At 42.0% G+C, this 20,642-nt stretch overlaps 2 protein-coding genes across 7 annotated transcripts in view; both read left to right on the top strand.

Annotated features, from left to right (window-relative positions):
• The window catches only part of LOC142159934 (gastrula zinc finger protein XlCGF66.1-like), a 112,617-nt gene extending 107,697 nt beyond the window's left edge, over nt 1–4,920 (top strand). For 4 of the 6 annotated variants that reach the window (XM_075214828.1, XM_075214826.1, XM_075214829.1 and 1 more), the window contains 3 exons: nt 491–670; nt 750–873; nt 3,772–4,920. In XM_075214828.1, the coding sequence (XP_075070929.1) occupies nt 491–670; nt 750–873; nt 3,772–4,661 (1,194 nt within the window). In that variant the 3' untranslated portion in view covers nt 4,662–4,920. The remainder of the gene's footprint in view (nt 1–490; nt 671–749; nt 874–3,771) is intronic. The other 2 variants (XM_075214830.1, XM_075214825.1) reach the window with 2 other exon arrangements.
• Nucleotides 4,921–12,604: 7,684 nt separating this feature from the next.
• Nucleotides 12,605–20,642, top strand: part of LOC142160021 (uncharacterized) — a 139,266-nt gene continuing 131,228 nt past the window's right edge. Inside the window, exon 1 of the mRNA XM_075214941.1 lies at nt 12,605–12,763. The gene's annotated coding sequence lies outside the window, so the exon portion shown is untranslated. The remainder of the gene's footprint in view (nt 12,764–20,642) is intronic.

The raw sequence follows: 20,642 nt of genomic DNA, 5'->3' as shown, positions 1-20,642 counted from the left end.
ATAAAAAAAATCCCCCTTAACTTACCTTTTAATTGGCTTGTTCTCCTGTCCTTTTCTCTTCTTTTCTCCAATTCTGTACTGCTGATTGTTCTTCTCGCGCGGGTGACTCCTCTGTGCTGCGCTCCGCAATGGATGTTGGGCGTGATGACATCACGCCCGACATTCACTGCGAGCGCCGCACGGAGGAGGAGACAAGGGAGGGAGCCGGAGCACCAGCTGACGTGACCGCAAGGTAAGTATTTTCTTTTCTTTTCTTTGCAGGATTTTTTTTTTTCCATTAACAGGGCTGCCCCCTTGCCACAACCAAAACTCCTTCTGGGCCACATTTACAGGCGTGCTGGGCCCCGCGGGTTGGACAACCCTGATTTACACTTTAGTGAAGGGGAGGATCCTATGAGTGGATGTTCCTCTGGCCAGGAAGAGACATGTTTGTCCTGAAGGCGTCTGTCTCTCTGCACAGTGATATTTATTAGTTTCTCTCAATATGTAGAATTATATTGTTACGAAGAAGTCTGGTGAGCGTGTGACACCCAGCAGCCATCCCCGTGTGCCAGGAGAATTGAGCAGGACCCGGAGCACCATCATGGTCCCTCCACCTCACTCATTGAGAAACAATGACCAGAAGATCCTGAAACTCGCCAACAAGATCATTCAGCTGCTGACTGGAGAGGTGACTGCTGGGAATGGGACATTATACAGTAACACCAGGGGATGTGTCTGGGTGATGACTGTATCATTGTGTGTGTCAGGTTCCTATAAGGTGTGAGGATGTCACTGTCTATTTATCATTGGAGGAGTGGGAGTATTTAGAAGGACACAAGGGTCTGTATGAGGATGTGATGATGGAGAATAACTGGTCCTTGGCATCACTAGGTAAGAGGAGCTTAAACCAGTGTTATATGTGTATATAGAAAAAGGCATTGCTCTGTATATAGATACATTGTTACATGTGTACATTGTGAGCTTTTATATTATAACTGCATTTTAAATATATACATCAGATGTGAGTGCAATATAATATGTTATCATAATTAGGGTTTTTAATTTTCAGTGGGTTTTGTTTTGTTTATATACATACCTCACATTCATTTGACCCAAAGGGGGCACTCACCATTTCTTGACAAAAGTATGTTTTATTTGCTCACTGATCATCAAGCATGCTCCATAATGTCCACATGTTGGTTCTAGACTTTCTTAGGACCAGTAAATCAAAGTCTAAGAATATTTAACCAACTTCCTATTTAAAAAACTTGTTTGCTACCCGCGCCTTCACCGCACCACCACGCCCAATTGAACCCCACACATCAATATGTGTTCTAGTCTGGAACTCACATCTATTCACAGCAAGGTATAGAACACTTATATATCTAGATGTTCTGATGCTGTGACACACATACCACATTATTAAATAAACATCACTATCTAACTCTAGGCCAACCAAAGCGTCATTACCTATTACAGCCCCAAGTTTAATGTAAACCAACTCTAAATCTCTACGAATTAGTAGCTTACTGTTACAGCCATCAAATGTAGGGAGTCACAGCTAGGTGGTGTGGGCCACAATCAGGGACATCTATAAATGTAAACCACCACGATAACACCTAAAATATAAAAACATTTAAGAGACCTCAGTCATTCATATTAAACCCATCCAAATCAATGCATCCAGTTTAGCAAAGCAATAATGTTAGATGATTGTTGAGTCCACAGTCGTTACAAATCGTAAGTGACTCTGATATCTTATCAGCACAAATATTCTTTATCTCAAGAGCATAATCAGATAATTGGACTTATTAAGCCCTCCAAGAGCTACAGTGCCAAGTTTAGAAATCCAACAGGCTTCCTTGTTCAGTAGAATCAGTCCCCCTATCACCCCCTCTGGACAAGGGAGGCACCCAATCAATCATCATACATCTGAGTGCTGAAAAATCCTTTCTCAATAATGCGTTTGGCTACAGGCTTATCAGCAGCCCCACTTGTGTACGCTAATCAAATGGAATATCTGTGATTAGCCATCCTTTCTCGAAAGATTGAATAGTCTTTCCAACACACATTAACTCACAAGGGCGTTTGAAAATATAAATCATATGATCCATCCTGCAAGTCAATCAATGTCGAATCATAATTTTTTTATTACTACCATCCAGCGCAAAGTTGCTACCAGTGACCATTGCACTACAAGTTGTACAAACTGTGCACCTGTATCAACCTGATTTGAGGTTACATAAATCAGTTTTCAATCTGTCCGGTGTTACTTTGCAAATTTGGTAATAATAATAGCTCTTTCAGATTCGGAGCTCTCCGATAGCTTAACAGGTGTTTACGTCAGAACTTTAAATGCTTGATCAGTGGTAATTAAAGGACAATATTTGTTTATGGCATTTCTCACTTTGCTTGCTTTGGTATCAAAACAGACATCCAAAGCTGTTGTGCATGACACTGAACAGCCCTGGTTAGGCACCTCCTAACATTCCTTCTGGAATAACCATGTTCCAAAAGTCCCATTGTAGTTTCAGCTAGTTGTTCAGAGATGAACCTTGCTGAATCTGCTAAAGTATTCAGGTCATTCATCAAATCATTAAATCCATACCAGAAACTTGTAATCTATAAAATGTTTATATAATACAGAATGCAAGTACCATATTTTGGTAATATTGTTTTTCTCTTTTATTTGTCCATAAAAATGTTTCAATACAATGGTGCAAACTTTGAGCCCATTGAGGTACCTGCTCTCTGTATGTAATATGTGTTTGAATATTTGAAATTATTATATTCCAGGTTCCATTTTCACAAGCTCAATCACATAATCTATCGGAGGTCCATCATATGGCCCATTCCTTAATGCTTCTTTCACTGCCTCTACATCATCAGGGTGAGGGATGATAGTGTGGTGTAAGCAAACATCCAGTTGCCAACATCCTCTTTATTCACTGATCTCACTCCTTCATCAACTAGTGTGAAACCTGTTTTTAAAGTTGCATTGGTCGATGGAGGGCCATTCTCTTAGAAGGAATAAAAATAATAAGATACAATATTTGTCATTTTTATTGACTATAATTTTAGGTCAGTTTAATGATACCTTCAAAAACGTGTATATATATATATATATATATATATATATGTGTATATATATATATATATATATATATATATATATATGAGAGAGAGATAGTGTTGCTGTAGCTTTTTTTATAATATACACTCCACTTCCGCCTCCCCTAACATGCATCCAATGTAATGAAGTGAGAGTATCTCTCGATAAATGAACTTGGATATCTGTAACTTACACTATGAATCAGGGTCTCCCCTCAGTGTTGGGGGATCTTCCAAATTCTTTCCTGGCAGTTACAGTCCTTCCTGCTACCTCACACATTCTCTATTGTAGTAGCATCGCAAAACCTTAGTGTTTCATTATCACCTCTACATTCACTGGTATTAGAGATTAGGGGACACTGCAGCATATGTGGAAATGACCTTGGTATTTTCCCTGGGATCCCCTAAAATGGCCCTAAAATGGCCTGATTCCACTGCGAGTGTTGCTCCTATAATTGAGTAGTAGTGGGATTGTGACTTGCTAAAAAGCCAGTGTGTAGTGCCTAAACATTGGGGGGGGGGGGGGGGTACTTTTTAAATTACAACCAAAAGCTGGAATTCCTAAAGTTAATGCATAGATATGTATAGACAGTGGAATTCACACGGTTATGTGACCGAATAAGTAGTGGAAATAAAATAAAAATGTATGTATTTAACCCCTATACATTTTCCCAACAGAACTACATAAATATCCATCTAATCATATTAAGGAGGAATCTGACTCATCTGGAGGTGGAAATCTACCACAGACCCCCATAGATCATACACAATATACAGCTACTCATATTGAGGAGGAATCAAACTCATGTGAAGAAAGAAATTTCACCAAGGATGACAATTATACACTCGCAGATCATACACAAAGTACAACTAGTCATATTGAGGAGGAATCGGGATCTTCTTCCATTGGTGAGAAATGTTTTAATAACAGGTTCAACTATGTTAGACACCAGAAGAAAAAAAGGAGAAGTCACTATGAAAAGAAATCTTGGTCATGCTCTGAATGTGGGAAATGTTTTATCTGGAAGTCACATCTTCATGTACATCAGAGAATACACACAGGAGAGAAACCATATCTGTGCTTTGACTGTGGGAAATGCTTGATCAGTAAATCAGAACTTGGCAGACATCAGAAAATTCACAAAGGAGAGAAACTATATTCTTGTTACGTATGTGGGAAATGTTTTATAAATAGAACACTTCTTAATAATCATGAGAGAATTCACACAGGAGAGAAACCATATTCTTGTTCTGAATGTGGGAGATGTTTTAACAATAAATCACATCTTAGTAGACATCATAAAATTCACACAGGGGAGAAACCATATTCTTGCTCTGAATGTGGGAAATGTTTTAACAATAAATCACTTCTTAATAGTCACGAGAGAATTCACACAGGTGAGAAACCATATTCTTGCCCTGAATGTGGGAAATGTTTCAACACTAAATCACAAGTTAATAGACATCATAGAATTCACACAGGAGAGAAACCATATTCTTGCTCTACATGTGGGAGATGTTTTAACATTAAATCACATCTTAATAGACATCAAAGTGTTCACACATGAGAGAAGTCATTCCTATGCAGAATGTGGGAAATCTTTTACTGGTAGTTTAGCTTTTGTTAGACACATGATATTCCACATAGGAGAGATACTATATTCACGTTCCTAGTGGGAAATATTTGTGAGCAGAAAGCATTCTGTGTATGTACCCGAAAATCCACAGTTAGAGGATGTGTCCCTTAATATAGAGATGTAGCTTAAGGTCAGAAGTGTTTGCTATCGAATATTGATGAATTAAATAAAGACTCTACATGTAAGTTTATTCTGCTGTTTTCTGATTTAATTTTCTTATGAGAAAAACATCTCACAGCAGATCAGTGGATACATATGCTGTATTCTTTTGGCCCTCTTAAATTATATACTATAATGGAAATGCATTTCACAGTTAAAATTGTGGTTAGAAATGTTTCAAATATATTTAGAAACAGTAAAATATTGGAACAAACAATATGGGTAGTTTACTAAATTTCTTTTCTGTTCCAAAAACACTTCTTTTTTTATTGTAAAAAAAAATAAAAGGCGACCATAATAAAATTGATGGGTATATGTTATAGAGATCCATCATGCTCACTTTACTGGAAGTGACATAGCTGTGTATGCATGAGTATACATTTCCTGCTGCAATATACACAGTGTTTTTTTTTTTAAATGTACACATTATTTATAGATACATTTTAATTCAAGGATATTGTTTCATATACTGTACTATATGGTTATTTTTTGGGTTGTTTCTATATCCCTCCTAAGTTACAAGAAGATGTTGTCCAGTCACTAAGGACCGGATGAGAGTATTCCCAGATAAGCCTTTGTAGAATTAATAGTGGATATGTGGCTATTTGGCACTTATTCACTCACTAAACACTGTGCTTTAATTATTTTGCTGTAGGGCACCAGTATTTCTCTTATATGTTTGTATTCTTTGTTACACCTGAAGTACAGTGGGTGTGTTCTATAGAATGGCCACCTTGAGCTACAAGGAAGTGTGTTTTGGATTCACATAGGCAACATTAAATGTTAGATGGACTAAACTAAATATCTGAACCTATGTACATTTTTTAACAACTAGTGCCTGGGCTACTACTTCTTCTACTTTGTTACTTCACCGTTGATTGAAAATGGTCCATCCCAACAACTTCCGACTGCTAGACATTTTCTCTCAAAAAAGTACCTGCTGCCTAAACCACTAATCAAGTACAGGGACAGACCATGTTTGCATTAGTTGGATGTTGTGATATTTCGACCAGTGAAGTCCAAGATGTCACCATCCTCTACTAAGTCCCTCCTGAAATCTTGTTCCTGAAGACACAGGTTGGTGAGGGATCTTCATTGTTACTGGTTTAAAGACCATCATGGAGACTAATTTTTTAAAACTCTTATACATGCAACTGTGTGGAAAAGATGATGTATACCATAGCAGCCAATCGTATGTTTGCTTTCATTTCATAAACTATGGCAACAGTTAGTTGGAATCTGGATCTGTGGGCAATCTCTCCTTTTCTAGACAGGTACCTGTATACAGTTGCATTTTATTGAAATTATGCTATCAGATGTTTTACATACTTTTTTCAACTGGTAATGGTGTAGTAATCCTTATACTTGTACATTAGTGCTCATTTGTGCACCTAGGTTAAAGAGATACAGGTGGAAGACATATGTGTGACAAGATAATAGTAAAGAGTCTCATTTATCTTGCATGTTTTGAAATTGTTTGAAAGTGTATTTTTCCACAGCTAACAGCTGCTGACAGGGTGTGTCTCCACTGAGACTAATCAAACAGAGCACCTGAAGTGAACTCCTTTTAAAGGCAAGATGGGAATGTCACCTGTCCATCAAGCTAGGGCTGTGGGAGGAGTGTAAAGTATTTTAAACATGCCTTGTCTTCATTGTTCAGTATGACCGATGCAGAATAAGTCGGCAGTGTCTAGGGAGCAAGCCTAGCATTAGGGTCACAACTTTATGTTAGGAATTGCTTTGCCATCCTGACAATAACAGCAAAGTAAAAACCAAGAAGGTGTTTATGTGAGCGCTCTCGGCGCCCCTGCTTGCAGCTCAAGGCGAGTTGAAGTCACATGATTGGCTGATACGACATTCTACCACTTAGAATGATGCACTACCACGTGTATTATACACCAGTGATTCCCACCTCAACTCTGCTTTCACACAGCTGCCAGTGGTCACGCGGCTCCCTCTCACACAACATGGGGTTGGGGGGGAGCTGCACAGGAGGCGCACACACACCTCTCGGGAGCTGCTTTTATATGGGTACTGTGAAGACTCCGGGTTTATCTGGCCTAAATCTACCCACTTCACTCTGGCTGGCCACCCACGGGGGCCTTACTATGCCAGGGAAGTCTACCCAGTACCTTCTAGGGTCTCTTAGTCACTCAGGCAAATGCAATTAGAAAGTATAACAATACATTTATTGTAACAACAAGTCAGTAGAATATTATATACACACAGTAAATAATTGCCAGGCAGGTTCACCATATTATCTGTCCCTTTCCCCACTAGCTTAAGGAGTTACAGTCACCTGACTGTCCTTACTTGAAGACCCATGGATCTACAGATATAGTCCACTAGTATAGAACGGCAACTCAACACTAGACACCCTGCAGCTTGCAGCCATCAATCCTCAGAATGACCACCCCTCTACCCTTGGAGTGGCTCCTTATATCTATGGTCAAATATCCACAGTGTTTTCCCCTCCCTGACTAACCTCTGACTCTCTCCCTCTTAATCATTGGTGGGTGCTGGATCAGGGGTTCAAGGGGGAGTATAGATGAGCTGTGCTTCCACCTAGGCTCCCCTGCTGGATTGCAGACAAATTTCTGCACTAGTCCTGTGAAGGACGATGGATACTAATTGGCCTCCCCCAGCTTCAAAGATAGGATAGCAGTCAGCCCCTCTTGAAATTAACCCCCAGCTGTTCCATGCTTCCTCTAGAGAAAGGAGGGGGTGAATGAATGCAGCTTCAGCCCCCTCACCTATATTCTGGATACCACCTGATCCTTACCCTTAATCCACCTGCCTTCAATTTGAGAACAATGCATAACAACATCACTGAATTAACAACAAACACATTTTTACAATGGATAACATGGAATGAAGAAGTGTCTTATGTAGGCATGGCTACAATGTCCACTTATCCACATGTAATTAGACACTGCAGTTGTACTCTGTTGAGCTGGAGAACAAAATCGGCTATAAAAAGTATACATTATATTCCACATTTTGTGAAGAACAAGGGACAGGCTGGTTAAGGCGCTATCAAATTAGTTTCAGCCCAGGTACTCTTTGATGGATAAGTGTTCACTAATTATCCCTGGTGAAGCCTGGCTACAGGTGAAACGCGTTGGTTATTGCCTTCTTATTCTTAGACACAAACAGTGAGAACGAGTACTCTCTCCATCCTTCACACTGACAGATCGGAAGATACCGCCGCTACTAGCTGCAAAGTGGAAGGAAGGTTTCAGCATGCGCGGCTCCATACTGAGGAGACGCTCACACATCTGGAGGTAAGAAAGGAGCGCGGCCGTGAGAAGAGGAGAAGAGGAAGAATTCGCTACACTCAGAAACGTTCACATTAACCTGTACTGGTGTTTTTGTTCCTACTGCATTTAATACACAGGCGCCCTGGGAAGCTGGAGATTTTACCCCGAGCAACATATACTTTTGGTTTCTAATCTGGAGGGTTGGGGACCCCCTCCTTTCACTTTCCCTATTTTGTTGGTAGCCACCTTACATTTTGTCTGGCGCAGGTACTCACTATTCCTTTTTTCAAGTGTTCACTAAGGTTAATTGGAGTTTCTCTTGCGTTGTTCCAAAATCAAGAATTTGGAAACACACTCTGGAAATGCTGCGTTTGCGGCTGATCTAGTCCCTGATTTAGTAAGTGATCTCTGGAGCCCCACACACAACATTGTCTCTGGTTCCCAATATTTTATTTCACCCACAGGAACTGGAAAACAAATCCTTGTTGTAGATCAGGATGTTAAGGACCTAACACATTTTTTGGGTGGCCTCTAACTTATGTCAGGCAGGTTTACATTATATTTTTCATTGAGGGCAAGCTCCTCTCTCACGTCTTCTGCAATTATACACTATGCATTGTTGATAATGTCAGAAATTCTCTTGATATTAGCCTGATGTCAACTTTAGACAACTTGACATTATCCATAACATATAGATAATGTAACTAATTCTATTGGCACTTGTGGTTCTCCAAGTGTCAACATGCCCTGGCTGCTGTGGGTATGCTGGTGCTTGTAGTTATACAAGTAGCAGCATGCCCACACTACAGAGCTGGATTAAGGCTTTGGAGGGCCCGGGGCACTTAAGACAGGGGGGGCCCTTATGATGTAGCATGGTTATCATTTTAGACAAACAGGCAATACTGTGTGCACTACTGTTAGGTGCCTTCACCAGCAGTACACGGTGAAGCGGGACATACCTCCCAACTGTCCTAAGCGAGACAGTCGCCCAAATTCGGGACTGTCCCATCAGATTCAGGACAGTTGGCAGACTGTCCTGCTCTCTCCTACCTGTACTTCTCACTGGTCACCACTTGTGGCTGCTGGTTACTTTAGCTCATTTGCTGGTTGTCTGGATCCTGGAATATTGGAGGCCCTATTTGGGAAAAAAAATGGGTACATAAAGTTTAGAAAACTGCAAACAGTCCCACTGTTAAATTAATAACAATTACATTTTATAATTAGGCCTTCCTCCAGCCCCCAACATTAAAATAATAATATTCACATTTGCTAAATAGATCTCTTTCCCTCCAACCAACCCTGACATTAGATAGCAAACACATCTACTATATAAAAGCCTAGTGGCGTGTGTCTGTGTGTGAAAAAAACAAAACCAAGCTGCAGCGCCACCTGCTGGGCGAAATTATACACTGACCTACTAAATTCTTAGTGTGTGTGGGAAAAAACCTCAGGGCTGAAATTTGCTGCAGCGCCACCTGCTGGGTGGAGTTATACACTGACCTACTAAATTCTTAGTGTGTGTGGAAAAAAAACTCAGAAAGGGTTGAAATTTGGTATACTAAGATGTTTTTAATATGTTAATTTAATTTGTTAATTGTTAAAAGTGTTTATAAAGATTTTAAAAAAATATATATATATTTCTTGAAGGAGAAGTGACAATTGGGAGTGGTTGGTGGTTGCCGGGGGTGACAGTGGGGAGTGGTTGGTGGTTGCCGGGGGTGACAGTTGGGAGTGGTTGGTGGTTGCCGGGGGTGACAGTGGGGAGTGATTGGTGGTTGCCAGGGGTGACAGAGCGAGAGGAGTGTGATACTCAGGACTGCTGAGAGAGATCCCTGTGTCTGGATAGACAACTGGATAGATGTGGCGATAAAGATGAAGGATGAGGTGATGGAGAAAAATGATGAGGTGGTGACATGTGGATAAAACCACGTTAAAAAAGGGCGCTTGCGTTAGGAAGTAACGCTCTTCTCCTGAGGAGGCCTGGGCTAGCCCCAAATGTATGACAAGAACCTTTTTAACACCTTAAGTAGCTTGATTTGACTAGAATGCATGAGTATCATGCACGGGTTAACTTGTTTAATATATAAACCTATTTCCCTCCCTCCAAACAGCCCCAACAATAATTTAAATAGCATTTAGATTTAACAAATATTACCATTTCCCACTACAATTCCAGGCATTAAATATTCATAATCACATTTAATAAATAGAACTCATTCTCCCCAAATAGCATTAAATTAAAGGTCCATTTAGTCCATCTTAAATTCAAAGGACCCACTATTAAATTAAATAGCCCCACCATCACCCTATAAATAAAATAGTACCTAATAATTAGCCCCCACGTGCACTCCACAATTAAATTAATAGCCTACCTATATTATATTAAGACAACCCCCCGTCCCTCCCACACTACAGTCATTTACTGCCCCCCACAAACACACACACATACACACACACACACAGTGCATTAAATCACTGGCCCACACACACACTGCATTAAATCACTGGCCCCCACACACACACATTGCATTAAATCACTGGCCCCCACACACACTGCATTAAATCACTGGTCCCCCCTCTCCCCGGGGGGCCCGGGGCTTGTGCCCCCTGTTCCCCCCTTAATCCGGCTATGCCACACTATTTAGGGCAACCTGGCTCGCTGGGACTTGTAGTTCCACAAAACAAAATGGCGTCCATTTGTTTTTTTAACAATTAAATCGCCATTATTACCCTACACCCACCACCCAGGGGTGTAGGAAGAGCCCTAGTGCTATCAGCACTGGGCTGGGTATCCCTGGGTGGGGGCACTCGTTTTTTCCGCAGACTCCCACTCCCTAGGGAATCCAGCCCAGTGCTGAACAGCCTGGGGTTAGTCATTATGGCAGGGTGACCCCTGCCGCATTTCCCCCTTGCTATAGTGCCTCCAACCCCGGCTGCTTTGCCTACTGCTGGTTCCATGAAAATCGGGGGGGGGGACCCCATGCAAAAATTTTCCCCGGTTTTCACGGAACCAGCAGTAGGCTGGCAACACTAGGCTTAAGACTGAATAGAAGGGGGACCCCACACTTTTTTTTTTTCTTTAACTTTTATCTATTCTTTACACTTTTGACAGAAGCCGGGAGCTACCGGCTGTATGACAGAACAGTGTAACAGTGATGTGTTTATACAACTCGCTGCTACAACACAGGAGAGTTAGCTAACACGGGAGTGTTTTACATCGCAGCAAATCGCCAGAGATGACCAGCGGAAAAAAAAATCGGACCTCGATACATTTATCCCCAGGTGTGCGCATGCTCAATTCAGACCAGCAAGTGAATGCAGGGAGTGAGAACCAAGGTGAACAGGTAAGAGCAATGAGCAAATTGCAGGTTAGCTGGTGCAATGTGTGACAGCCTGTTTAATGTGCACACTTGACTGGGCAGTGCTGCTTGCTGTTGGGATCTGTAATACCCATGACATGAAGCCATGAGGGAGGCATAAGGGCATGAGGTGGGAGACACAAGGACATGAAGCCATGAGGTGGGAAACATGAGGACATGAAGCCATGAGGTGGGAAACATGAGGACATGAAGCCATAAGGTGGAAGACACGGGGACAAGAAGCCATGAGGTGGAAGACACGAGGACATGAAGCCATGAGGTGGGAGACACGAGGACATGAAGCCATGAGGTAGGAGACACAAGGACATGAAGCCATGACGTGGAAGACACGAGGACATGAAGCCATGAAGTGGGAGACACAAGGACATGAAGCCATGAGGTGGGAGACACGAGGACATGAAGCCATGAGGTGGGAGACACAAGGACATGAGGACATGAAGTGGGAGACATGCGGACATGAAGCCATGAGGTGTGAGACACGAGGACATGAAGCCAAGAGGTGGGTAACGAGTCTGCGAGGGAAGAACGATGAAGTGGGACTAACAAGGCTATGAGGTAGGAATAAGGAGGCTTTGAGGCAGGGGCTGACACCCAGACCAATCCCATTGTTAACTACCTTGGGCTGGGTCACTGGGCTGTGAGTTGGGAATAACAAGGCTGTGAGGTTGGAATATATATTGGTGTCATAGCCACATAGTCCCTGCCTCATAATGCTTACCTTACAACTTCATAATTCATGTAACTATTTTATCATTTCTATGTTGTATTGTGCACCATTATATCTCATTATACATCTATTTACCCGCCACTGCCAGTCTCACTCGGGAAAAATTACATATTCGACTATTGGTCTGTGCGTTCAATCAAACTCTGCTTCTGGTCTGTGCGTTCCACCTGATTTCTGGTCTGTGCGTTCCATCCGACTTCTGGTCTGTGCGTTCCACCCGACTTCTGGTCTGTGCGTTCCAACTGATTTCTGCTCTGTGCGTTCCACCCGACTTCTGGTCTGTGCGTTCCACCCGACTTCTAGTCTGTGCGTTCCATCCGACTTCTGGTCTGTGCGTTCCACCCGACTTCTGGGCTGTGCGTTCCATCCGACCTCTGCTCTGTGACTTCCATCCGAGTTCTGGTCTGTGCGATACAAAGGCCAAAAGGGTTCTTCTTCGATAACAACATCTGGGTGATATATAAACGGGAAAGAGCCAAGAAGAGACATTGTTGTGTCTGGCAGCAGGTAATGATATTTTAGATTATTATACAGAGGCAGCATATTCTGGTGTTAACTGTACGCGGAGCAGACTCTGGTGTTCTGTTAATACAAAACTGCCACTAGTGAAGCAAACTATAGTGTCTTGGTATTATAAAACAGTTGGAGCAGATTCTGGTGTCCTGTTATAATAGCAGACGTTGTAAACACATTAACTTGCTAATGATGGTAGGTAAAACAGGTAACAAATAATATATAGATTTTATTGTACAAATAGCATCTTTAAAAAAGTAATTAGACAATATGCAATGTGGTTGGGATGTGACTAACACAAGCAGTTTATCTTACTAAGGGCTGAGCTCACTGAGCTTAGGCTGTCTCTCAGAGAATGTCAGTGTGTGTGAGAGTCTCCAGATCTAAATGACTGTCTCCCAGTAAATGCCTCAGCTTACCCTACACTACAGAAACAGCAGGCTTTCCAAACATAAAGCGTACATCTGAAGGGCAGTGATAGGATAACAGTGGCATCTAGCATGACCGGGCGCGCTGGGACTTATGGTTCCACTACATCTGCAGAGTCACTGACTGAGACTGTTGAAATTCAGTATTGGATAATCCATTTCTCAATCTCTTTGCTGTGTGTTGTCCTATTCCAGTTTATTAAGCTCTTTTATACTGTTTGTACAACCATTAAACTAGAGATGGGCGGGTCCGGTTCTCCGAGAACCGAACCCACCCGAACTTTGGGTATCCGAGTACCGAGCTGAGCAGCTCGGTACTCTCCCGCCCATTCCGAATCCAAATCGAGGCCGAACGTCATTGTGACGTCGTCGGATCTCGGGACTCGGTTCTCGCGATACTTCAACTTTATAAATACACGCCTCCACAGCAATCCATCGCCATTTGACAGAGGGAGAGAGCAGGGTGTAGTCATAGGCTAATTAGAGCAGGGACAGAGAATACCATATTGTTCTTGCAATTGCTCTAACCAAAATCGCTAGTGCAGAGAGGAGGATAGAGGTTTATTATTTTTTCTTCATATTTGGCACTCCCCAGCGCTTTTGGGGTGTCCCCCATAATTGTGCATTAATATTTCTGGCTGTCAAAAGTCATATCTGTCAGCAGTATCTACTAAATAATTTGTAGCACACCTCAGTGTTTTTGGGGTGTCCTCCCTAATTGTGCATTAATATTTCTGGCTGTCAAAAGTCATATCTGTCAGCAGTATCTACTCAATAATTTTTAGCACTCCTCAGTGTTTTTGGGGTGTCCTCCCTAATTGTGCATTAATATTTCTGGCTGTCAAAAGTCATATCTGTCAGCAGTATCTACTCAATAATTTGTAGCACTCCTCAGTGTTTTTGGGGTGTCCTCCCTAATTGTGCATTAATATTTCTGGCTGTCAAAAGTCATATCTGTCAGCAGTATCTACTCAATAATTTTTAGCACTCCTCAGTGTTTTTGGGGTGTCCTCCCTAATTGTGCATTAATATTTCTGGCTGTCAAAAGTCATATCTGTCAGCAGTATCTACTCAATAATTTTTAGCACTCCTCAGTGTTTTTGGGGTGTCCTCCCTAATTGTGCATTAATATTTCTGGCTGTCAAAAGTCATATCTGTCAGCAGTATCTACTCAATAATTTTTAGCACTCCTCAGTGTTTTTGGGGTGTCCTCCCTAATTGTGCATTAATATTTCTGGCTGTCAAAAGTCATATCTGTCAGCAGTATCTACTCAATAATTTTTAGCACTCCTCAGTGTTTTTGGGGTGTCCTCCCTAATTGTGCATTAATATTTCTGGCTGTCAAAAGTCATATCTGTCAGCAGTATCTACTCAATAATTTGTAGCACTCCTCAGTGTTTTTGGGGTGTCCTCCCTAATTGTGCATTAATATTTCTGGCTGTCAAAAGTCATATCTGTCAGCAGTATCTACTCAATAATTTTTAGCACTCCTCAGTGTTTTTGGGGTGTCCTCCCTAATTGTGCATTAATATTTCTGGCTGTCAAAAGTCATATCTGTCAGCAGTATCTACTCAATAATTTGTAGCACTCCTCAGTGTTTTTGGGGTGTCCTCCCTAATTGTGCATTAATATTTCTGGCTGTCAAAAGTCATATCTGTCAGCAGTATCTACTCAATAATTTGTAGCACTCCTCAGTGTTTTTGGGGTGTCCTCCCTAATTGTGCATTAATATTTCTGGCTGTCAAAAGTCATATCTGTCAGCAGTATCTACTCAATAATTTTTAGCACTCCTCAGTGTTTTTGGGGTGTCCTCCCTAATTGTGCATTAATATTTCTGGCTGTCAAAAGTCATATCTGTCAGCAGTATCTACTCAATAATTTTTAGCACTCCTCAGTGTTTTTGGGGTGTCCTCCCTAATTGTGCATTAATATTTCTGGCTGTCAAAAGTCATATCTGTCAGCAGTATCTACTCAATAATTTTTAGCACTCCTCAGTGTTTTTGGGGTGTCCTCCCTAATTGTGCATTAATATTTCTGGCTGTCAAAAGTCATATCTGTCAGCAGTATCTACTCAATAATTTTTAGCACTCCTCAGTGTTTTTGGGGTGTCCTCCCTAATTGTGCATTAATATTTCTGGCTGTCAAAAGTCATATCTGTCAGCAGTATCTACTCAATAATTTTTAGCACTCCTCAGTGGTTTGCGCTCAGAATGGATTCAAAGCAGTCCACATATGATCTAAATGAGCAACCAGGTTCTGTCACCAGTCCTGATGTTAGTGTTCCCAGTACGTCATCTGGCCAAGGCGATGTCAAACAACAGAGTGTTTTCAAATTAGTGCAAAAAACAAAAACCAAAAAAAAATTTACTGTATTGAAGCGAAAAAGAAGTGTAACTGAGCAAAAGTTAAGTGACGATAAAAAAAAAATTGCAAGCATGCCATTCTACACACGCAGTGGCAAAGAGAGAATGAGGCCTTCACCTTTGGCTATTAGTGGCAGATCCCAAAAAGTTACCCAGGCTACAATTGGTGCACAACTACTGTTACGCGTCAAAGCTGAGCTGCAAGATACCAGTGAGGCATTACAGGAGAATATTTGCTCTGATTCACAAATGACAACAATCCCTGTGGAGAGTCCATCCAACAGTGGGATGTCTAATCGTGAGCATTCTGCTGATGTGTGCCTTAATAGCCCGAGTGTAGCCGGTGATACCCAAATTGAGGATGCCACTTTGGAATTAGAAGAGGATGAGGGGGAGATTTGTGTAGGCGACGAGGGCGCTAATGAGGATGTTGATGAGGATGAGGTTGTTTGTGTAAGTCCTGCACCAGTGGCAGCAGTTCTGGCACGTGACAAGAAAAAGGCCATTGTCATGCCTGGGCATAAAACAAAAAAATCCACTTCTTATGTGTGGAATTATTTCTACCCAAATCCAGACAACAATTGTATAGCCATTTGTAGTGTATGTGAAGCCACAGTCAGTCGAGGGAGGGACCTTAACCATCTTGGAACCTCGTCTATGTTACGCCATTTAACGAGAGTTCATGGCAAAGTGTTGGGAAAAGCTGAAAGTTCTTCCCAAAAGAATACAAGCACTCCCTCATCAGCTAAGACCCTCCGCTCACCGACATACCGACGGCTACAAAATACACCCACCACACCATCCTCATCAATATCCTCAGTAGCGCTCGGAGTTAGCCCGGCATCCCACTTAAGGCTGGATGACTCCGGCACTATTATTGATTCCTCTGAAGAAAGCGTTAGTCCTGCTGCTGCTGTTGCTGCTGCTGGGGGTGAATCGTCATCCCAGAGGCAGGTGAATAAAATGAGCAGTCCTACATTTCAGCAATTAACTGTGAAACAATCATTTGCGAGGGGAAGCAAATATGACAGCAGTCACCCAGTCGCCAAGCGAATCACAGACGCCATGGCTGCAATGTTAGTGTTAGATCTGCGTCCAATCTCCACAATAAACGCAGCTGGTTTTTCACAGTTAATTGAGGTTTTGTGTCCGCGTTACAGAATTCCATCGCGACACCATTTCTCCCGTAAAGCTATTCCACAACTATACCAAAAAGTGTGTAAAAATGTAGAGATTGCGCTGAAAAATGCCATTCTGCCCACTGTTCACTTAACCACAGATATGTGGACAAGTGGAAGTGGCCAAACCAAAGACTATATGACTGTGACAGCCCACTGGGTTGGTCATTCACCTTCACCAGCAGGAACAGCAGCAGCATGTACACCACTACGTAACATTTGTCACAGGCAGGCCACTCTTTGTATCACCGGCTTCACTAACAGGCATACGGCTGACAATTTGTTACGCAAACTGAGAGATGTGATTGATGCATGGCTTATACCACTCGGACTCTCCCCAGGGTATGTCATTTCAGATAACGCCAACAATATAGTGCGAGCATTACAGCTGGGTGATTTCCAACATATTCCCTGTTTTGCTCACACCATCAACTTGGTGGTGCAGAGCTTCCTACGAAATAACCGTGAGGTGCAGGAGATGCTTTCGGTGGCCCGTAAAATTTCAGGCCATTTCAGGCATTCAGCCACAGCATGTAGGAGATTACAGCAGCTCCAAGAGCAGTTTAACTTGCCCTGCCACCAACTTAAGCAAGAGGTGGTAACTCGGTGGAATTCCACCCTGTACATGCTTCAGAGGATGGAGGAACAGCGCAAAGCCATCCAAGCATATTGCACAAGTCATGACATTGGGAAAGGAGGGGGGATGTATTTCACTCTTGCACAGTGGGGAATCCTTTCAGTGCTGTGCAAGGTGCTGAAACCATTTGAAGTTGTGACATGTGAGGTCAGTGCAGACTCTGCTAGTTTGAGCCAAGTCATTCCTTTAATTAGACTATTGGAAAAGCAGCTTGAGAAAATGAAGGAGGAGCTGAAAGCAAGCAATTCAGCAAAGTATGTTGGCCTTGTCGATCAAGTACTTAATTCGCTTCACAATGATCCTCGAGTTATTAAGATCTTGAACTCGGATCAGTACGTTTTGGCCACTGTGCTTGATCCAAGGTTTAAAACCTACATTGAGTCTTTACTTGTAAATGAGCGAGATGTGAACTTTTGCAAGGAGCTATTGCTCAGCAAGTTGGCCGCTGAACTGGGCCTCGGCTTGACGACGTGTCCTCCTTCACTTTCTCAAGCTGTTGCTCGTAAAAAATTAAATTTCCAAAAAAGAAGCAGGGAAGACACAGGGGGCAGACGAGAACAATTTAACATCTGGGCTGGTTTGAAGGATTTTTCAAAAAAAAGTGTCACTTTGCCCATAAGTCCATCCAATATGAGTATAAACATGCAAAGGATGGTGGAGGATTACTTTCAAGAGGTAGTTGATATGGAAATGTCAGACAGTCCCTTTCCTTACTGGGAAGAAAAGCAAGCCATTTGGAAACCCATGTACAAACTTGCTTTGCAATACCTAAGCTGCCCACCCTCCAGTGTGTACTCTGAACGAGTGTTCAGCACAGCAGGGAACTTAGTCAGTGATCGCCGTAGAAGGTTACTTCCCAAAAATGTGGAGAAAATGATGTTTATAAAAATGAACTACATCTTCCACGAGGAAGGCCTTCACCATCCAAGACATCCAAGCACTGACTGTTCTCTAATGGCGGATTCAAGCGGCGATGAATTGATAGTCTGTGATGATGACGTACACACTGATGAGGGTGAGGATGAAGCTGAAGATGATGCCGATAACATCTTTTTAAAACTTTCTATGTAAGTGTAGGGTGCAATCTACCCCCAAAGAGGAAAGGGACTTGTGGCATTTCCATATCACATACCATCTTGAAAGGCTGCTGTTAGGGCAATTTATCCTTAAGGGTAGGGTGTCATAGACAGAGTGACCCTAAACTGGCTTTGTCCATTTTTCATAATATTGTACAGTCTATAATGGCTGAATTTTTTAGTATTTTATACAAGTGGAGGGGGGCCTAGAGAGACAGAAACCAAACTGGCTTTCTCCATGTCAATTAATATTGTACAGTCTATAATGGCTGAATTTTTTAGTATTTTATACAAGTGGAGGGGGCCTAGAGAGACAGAAACCAAACTGGCTTTCTCCATGTCAATTAATATTGTACAGTCTATAATGGCTGAATTTTTTGGTATTTTATACAAGTGGAGGGGGGCCTAGAGAGACAGAGTGACCCCAAACTGTCTTTCTCCATGTCAATTAATATTGTACAGTCTATAATGGCTGAATTTTTTAGTATTTTATACAAGTGGAGGGGGGCCTAGAGAGACAGAAACCAAACTGGCTTTCTCCATGTCAATTAATATTGTACAGTCTATAATGGCTGAATTTTTTGGTATTTTATACAAGTGGAGGGGGGCCTAGAGAGACAGAGTGACCCCAAACTGTCTTCTCCATGTCAATTAATATTGTTACAGTCTATAATGGCTGAATTTTTTAGTATTTTATACAAGTGGAGGGGGGCCTAGAGAGACAGAGTGACCCAAACTGTCTTTCTCCATGTCAATTAATATTGTACAGTCTATAATGGCTGAATTTTTTAGTATTTTATACAAGTGGAGGGGGGCCTAGAGAGACAGAAACCAAACTGGCTTTCTCCATGTCAATTAATATTGTACAGTCTATAATGGCTGAATTTTTTGGTATTTTATACAAGTGGAGGGGGGCCTAGAGAGACAGAGTGACCCCAAACTGTCTTTCTCCATGTCAATTAATATTGTACAGTCTATAATGGCTGAATTTTTTAGTATTTTATACAAGTGGAGGGGGGGCTAGAGAGACAGAAACCAAACTGGCTTTCTCCATGTCAATTAATATTGTACAGTCTATAATGGCTGAATTTTTTGGTATTTTATACAAGTGGAGGGGGGCCTAGAGAGACAGAGTGACCCCAAACTGTCTTTCTCCATGTCAATTAATATTGTACAGTCTATAATGGCTGAATTTTTTAGTATTTTATACAAGTGGAGGGGGGCCTAGAGAGACAGAAACCAAACTGGCTTTCTCCATGTCAATTAATATTGTACAGTCTATAATGGCTGAATTTTTTGCTATTTTATACAAGTGGAGGGGGGCCTTGAGAGACAGAAAGCAAACTGGCTTTTTCCATTTCTTTACATATTTAACTATAAGTGTAGGGTGTAATATACATTCAAAGACGATGGCTGCATTGCCAATATGCATAGATGGAGAGGAAGACAATCTGTTTTGTGTGTAGAATAGGCCTACCAACGAAGAATTAAACTGTTTTTTTGGATGATTTATTACCTCAACAATTAGATTACTTGTCTCTAAAACAGTTGGAGCACTAAATTGGGTTAATTTAGGCCCAAAAACATGGATTTTCCCAAAAAATAGCAAAACAAAACCAAACAAAACCAAAACCAAAACCAAAACACGCAATGGCGGTTTTGCAAAACCAAAACCAAAACCAAAACACGACGGTAATCCAGATCCAAAACCGAATCCAAAACCAAAACACGGGGGTCAGTGACCATCTCTACATTAAACCCACTGTTGAACACGTTGCTTTCCTACTTTAGTTCTTAGTTCTCCTCTCTCCATGTCTATGTCCCTTCTGCTCTCCTGTGTACTCTACCCTCTCTTTCATGTGCCTCCTGTTCTCCTCTCCCCGTGTCTATGTCCCTTCTGCTCTCCTGTGTACTCTCCTTCCTTTCCATGTGCCCCCTGTTCTCCTCTCCCCGTGTCTATATCCCTTCTGCTCTCCTGTGTACTCTACCCTCCCTTCCATGTGCCCCCTGTTCTCCTCTCCCCGTGTCTATATCCCTTCTGCTCTCCTGTGTACTCTCCCTCCCTTCCTTGTGCCCCCTGTTCTCCTCTCCCCGTGTCTATTTCACTTCTGTTCTCCTCTGTACTCTACTCTCCCTTCCATGTGCCCCCTGTTCTCCTCTCCCCGTGTCTATATCCCTTCTGCTCTCCTGT

Source organism: Mixophyes fleayi, chromosome 6 (assembly GCF_038048845.1).
Source record: "Mixophyes fleayi isolate aMixFle1 chromosome 6, aMixFle1.hap1, whole genome shotgun sequence".
Taxonomy (NCBI): domain Eukaryota; kingdom Metazoa; phylum Chordata; class Amphibia; order Anura; family Limnodynastidae; genus Mixophyes; species Mixophyes fleayi.
Note: the sequence above shows the minus strand (reverse complement) of the source record. Positions and strands in the feature narration are given on the sequence as shown.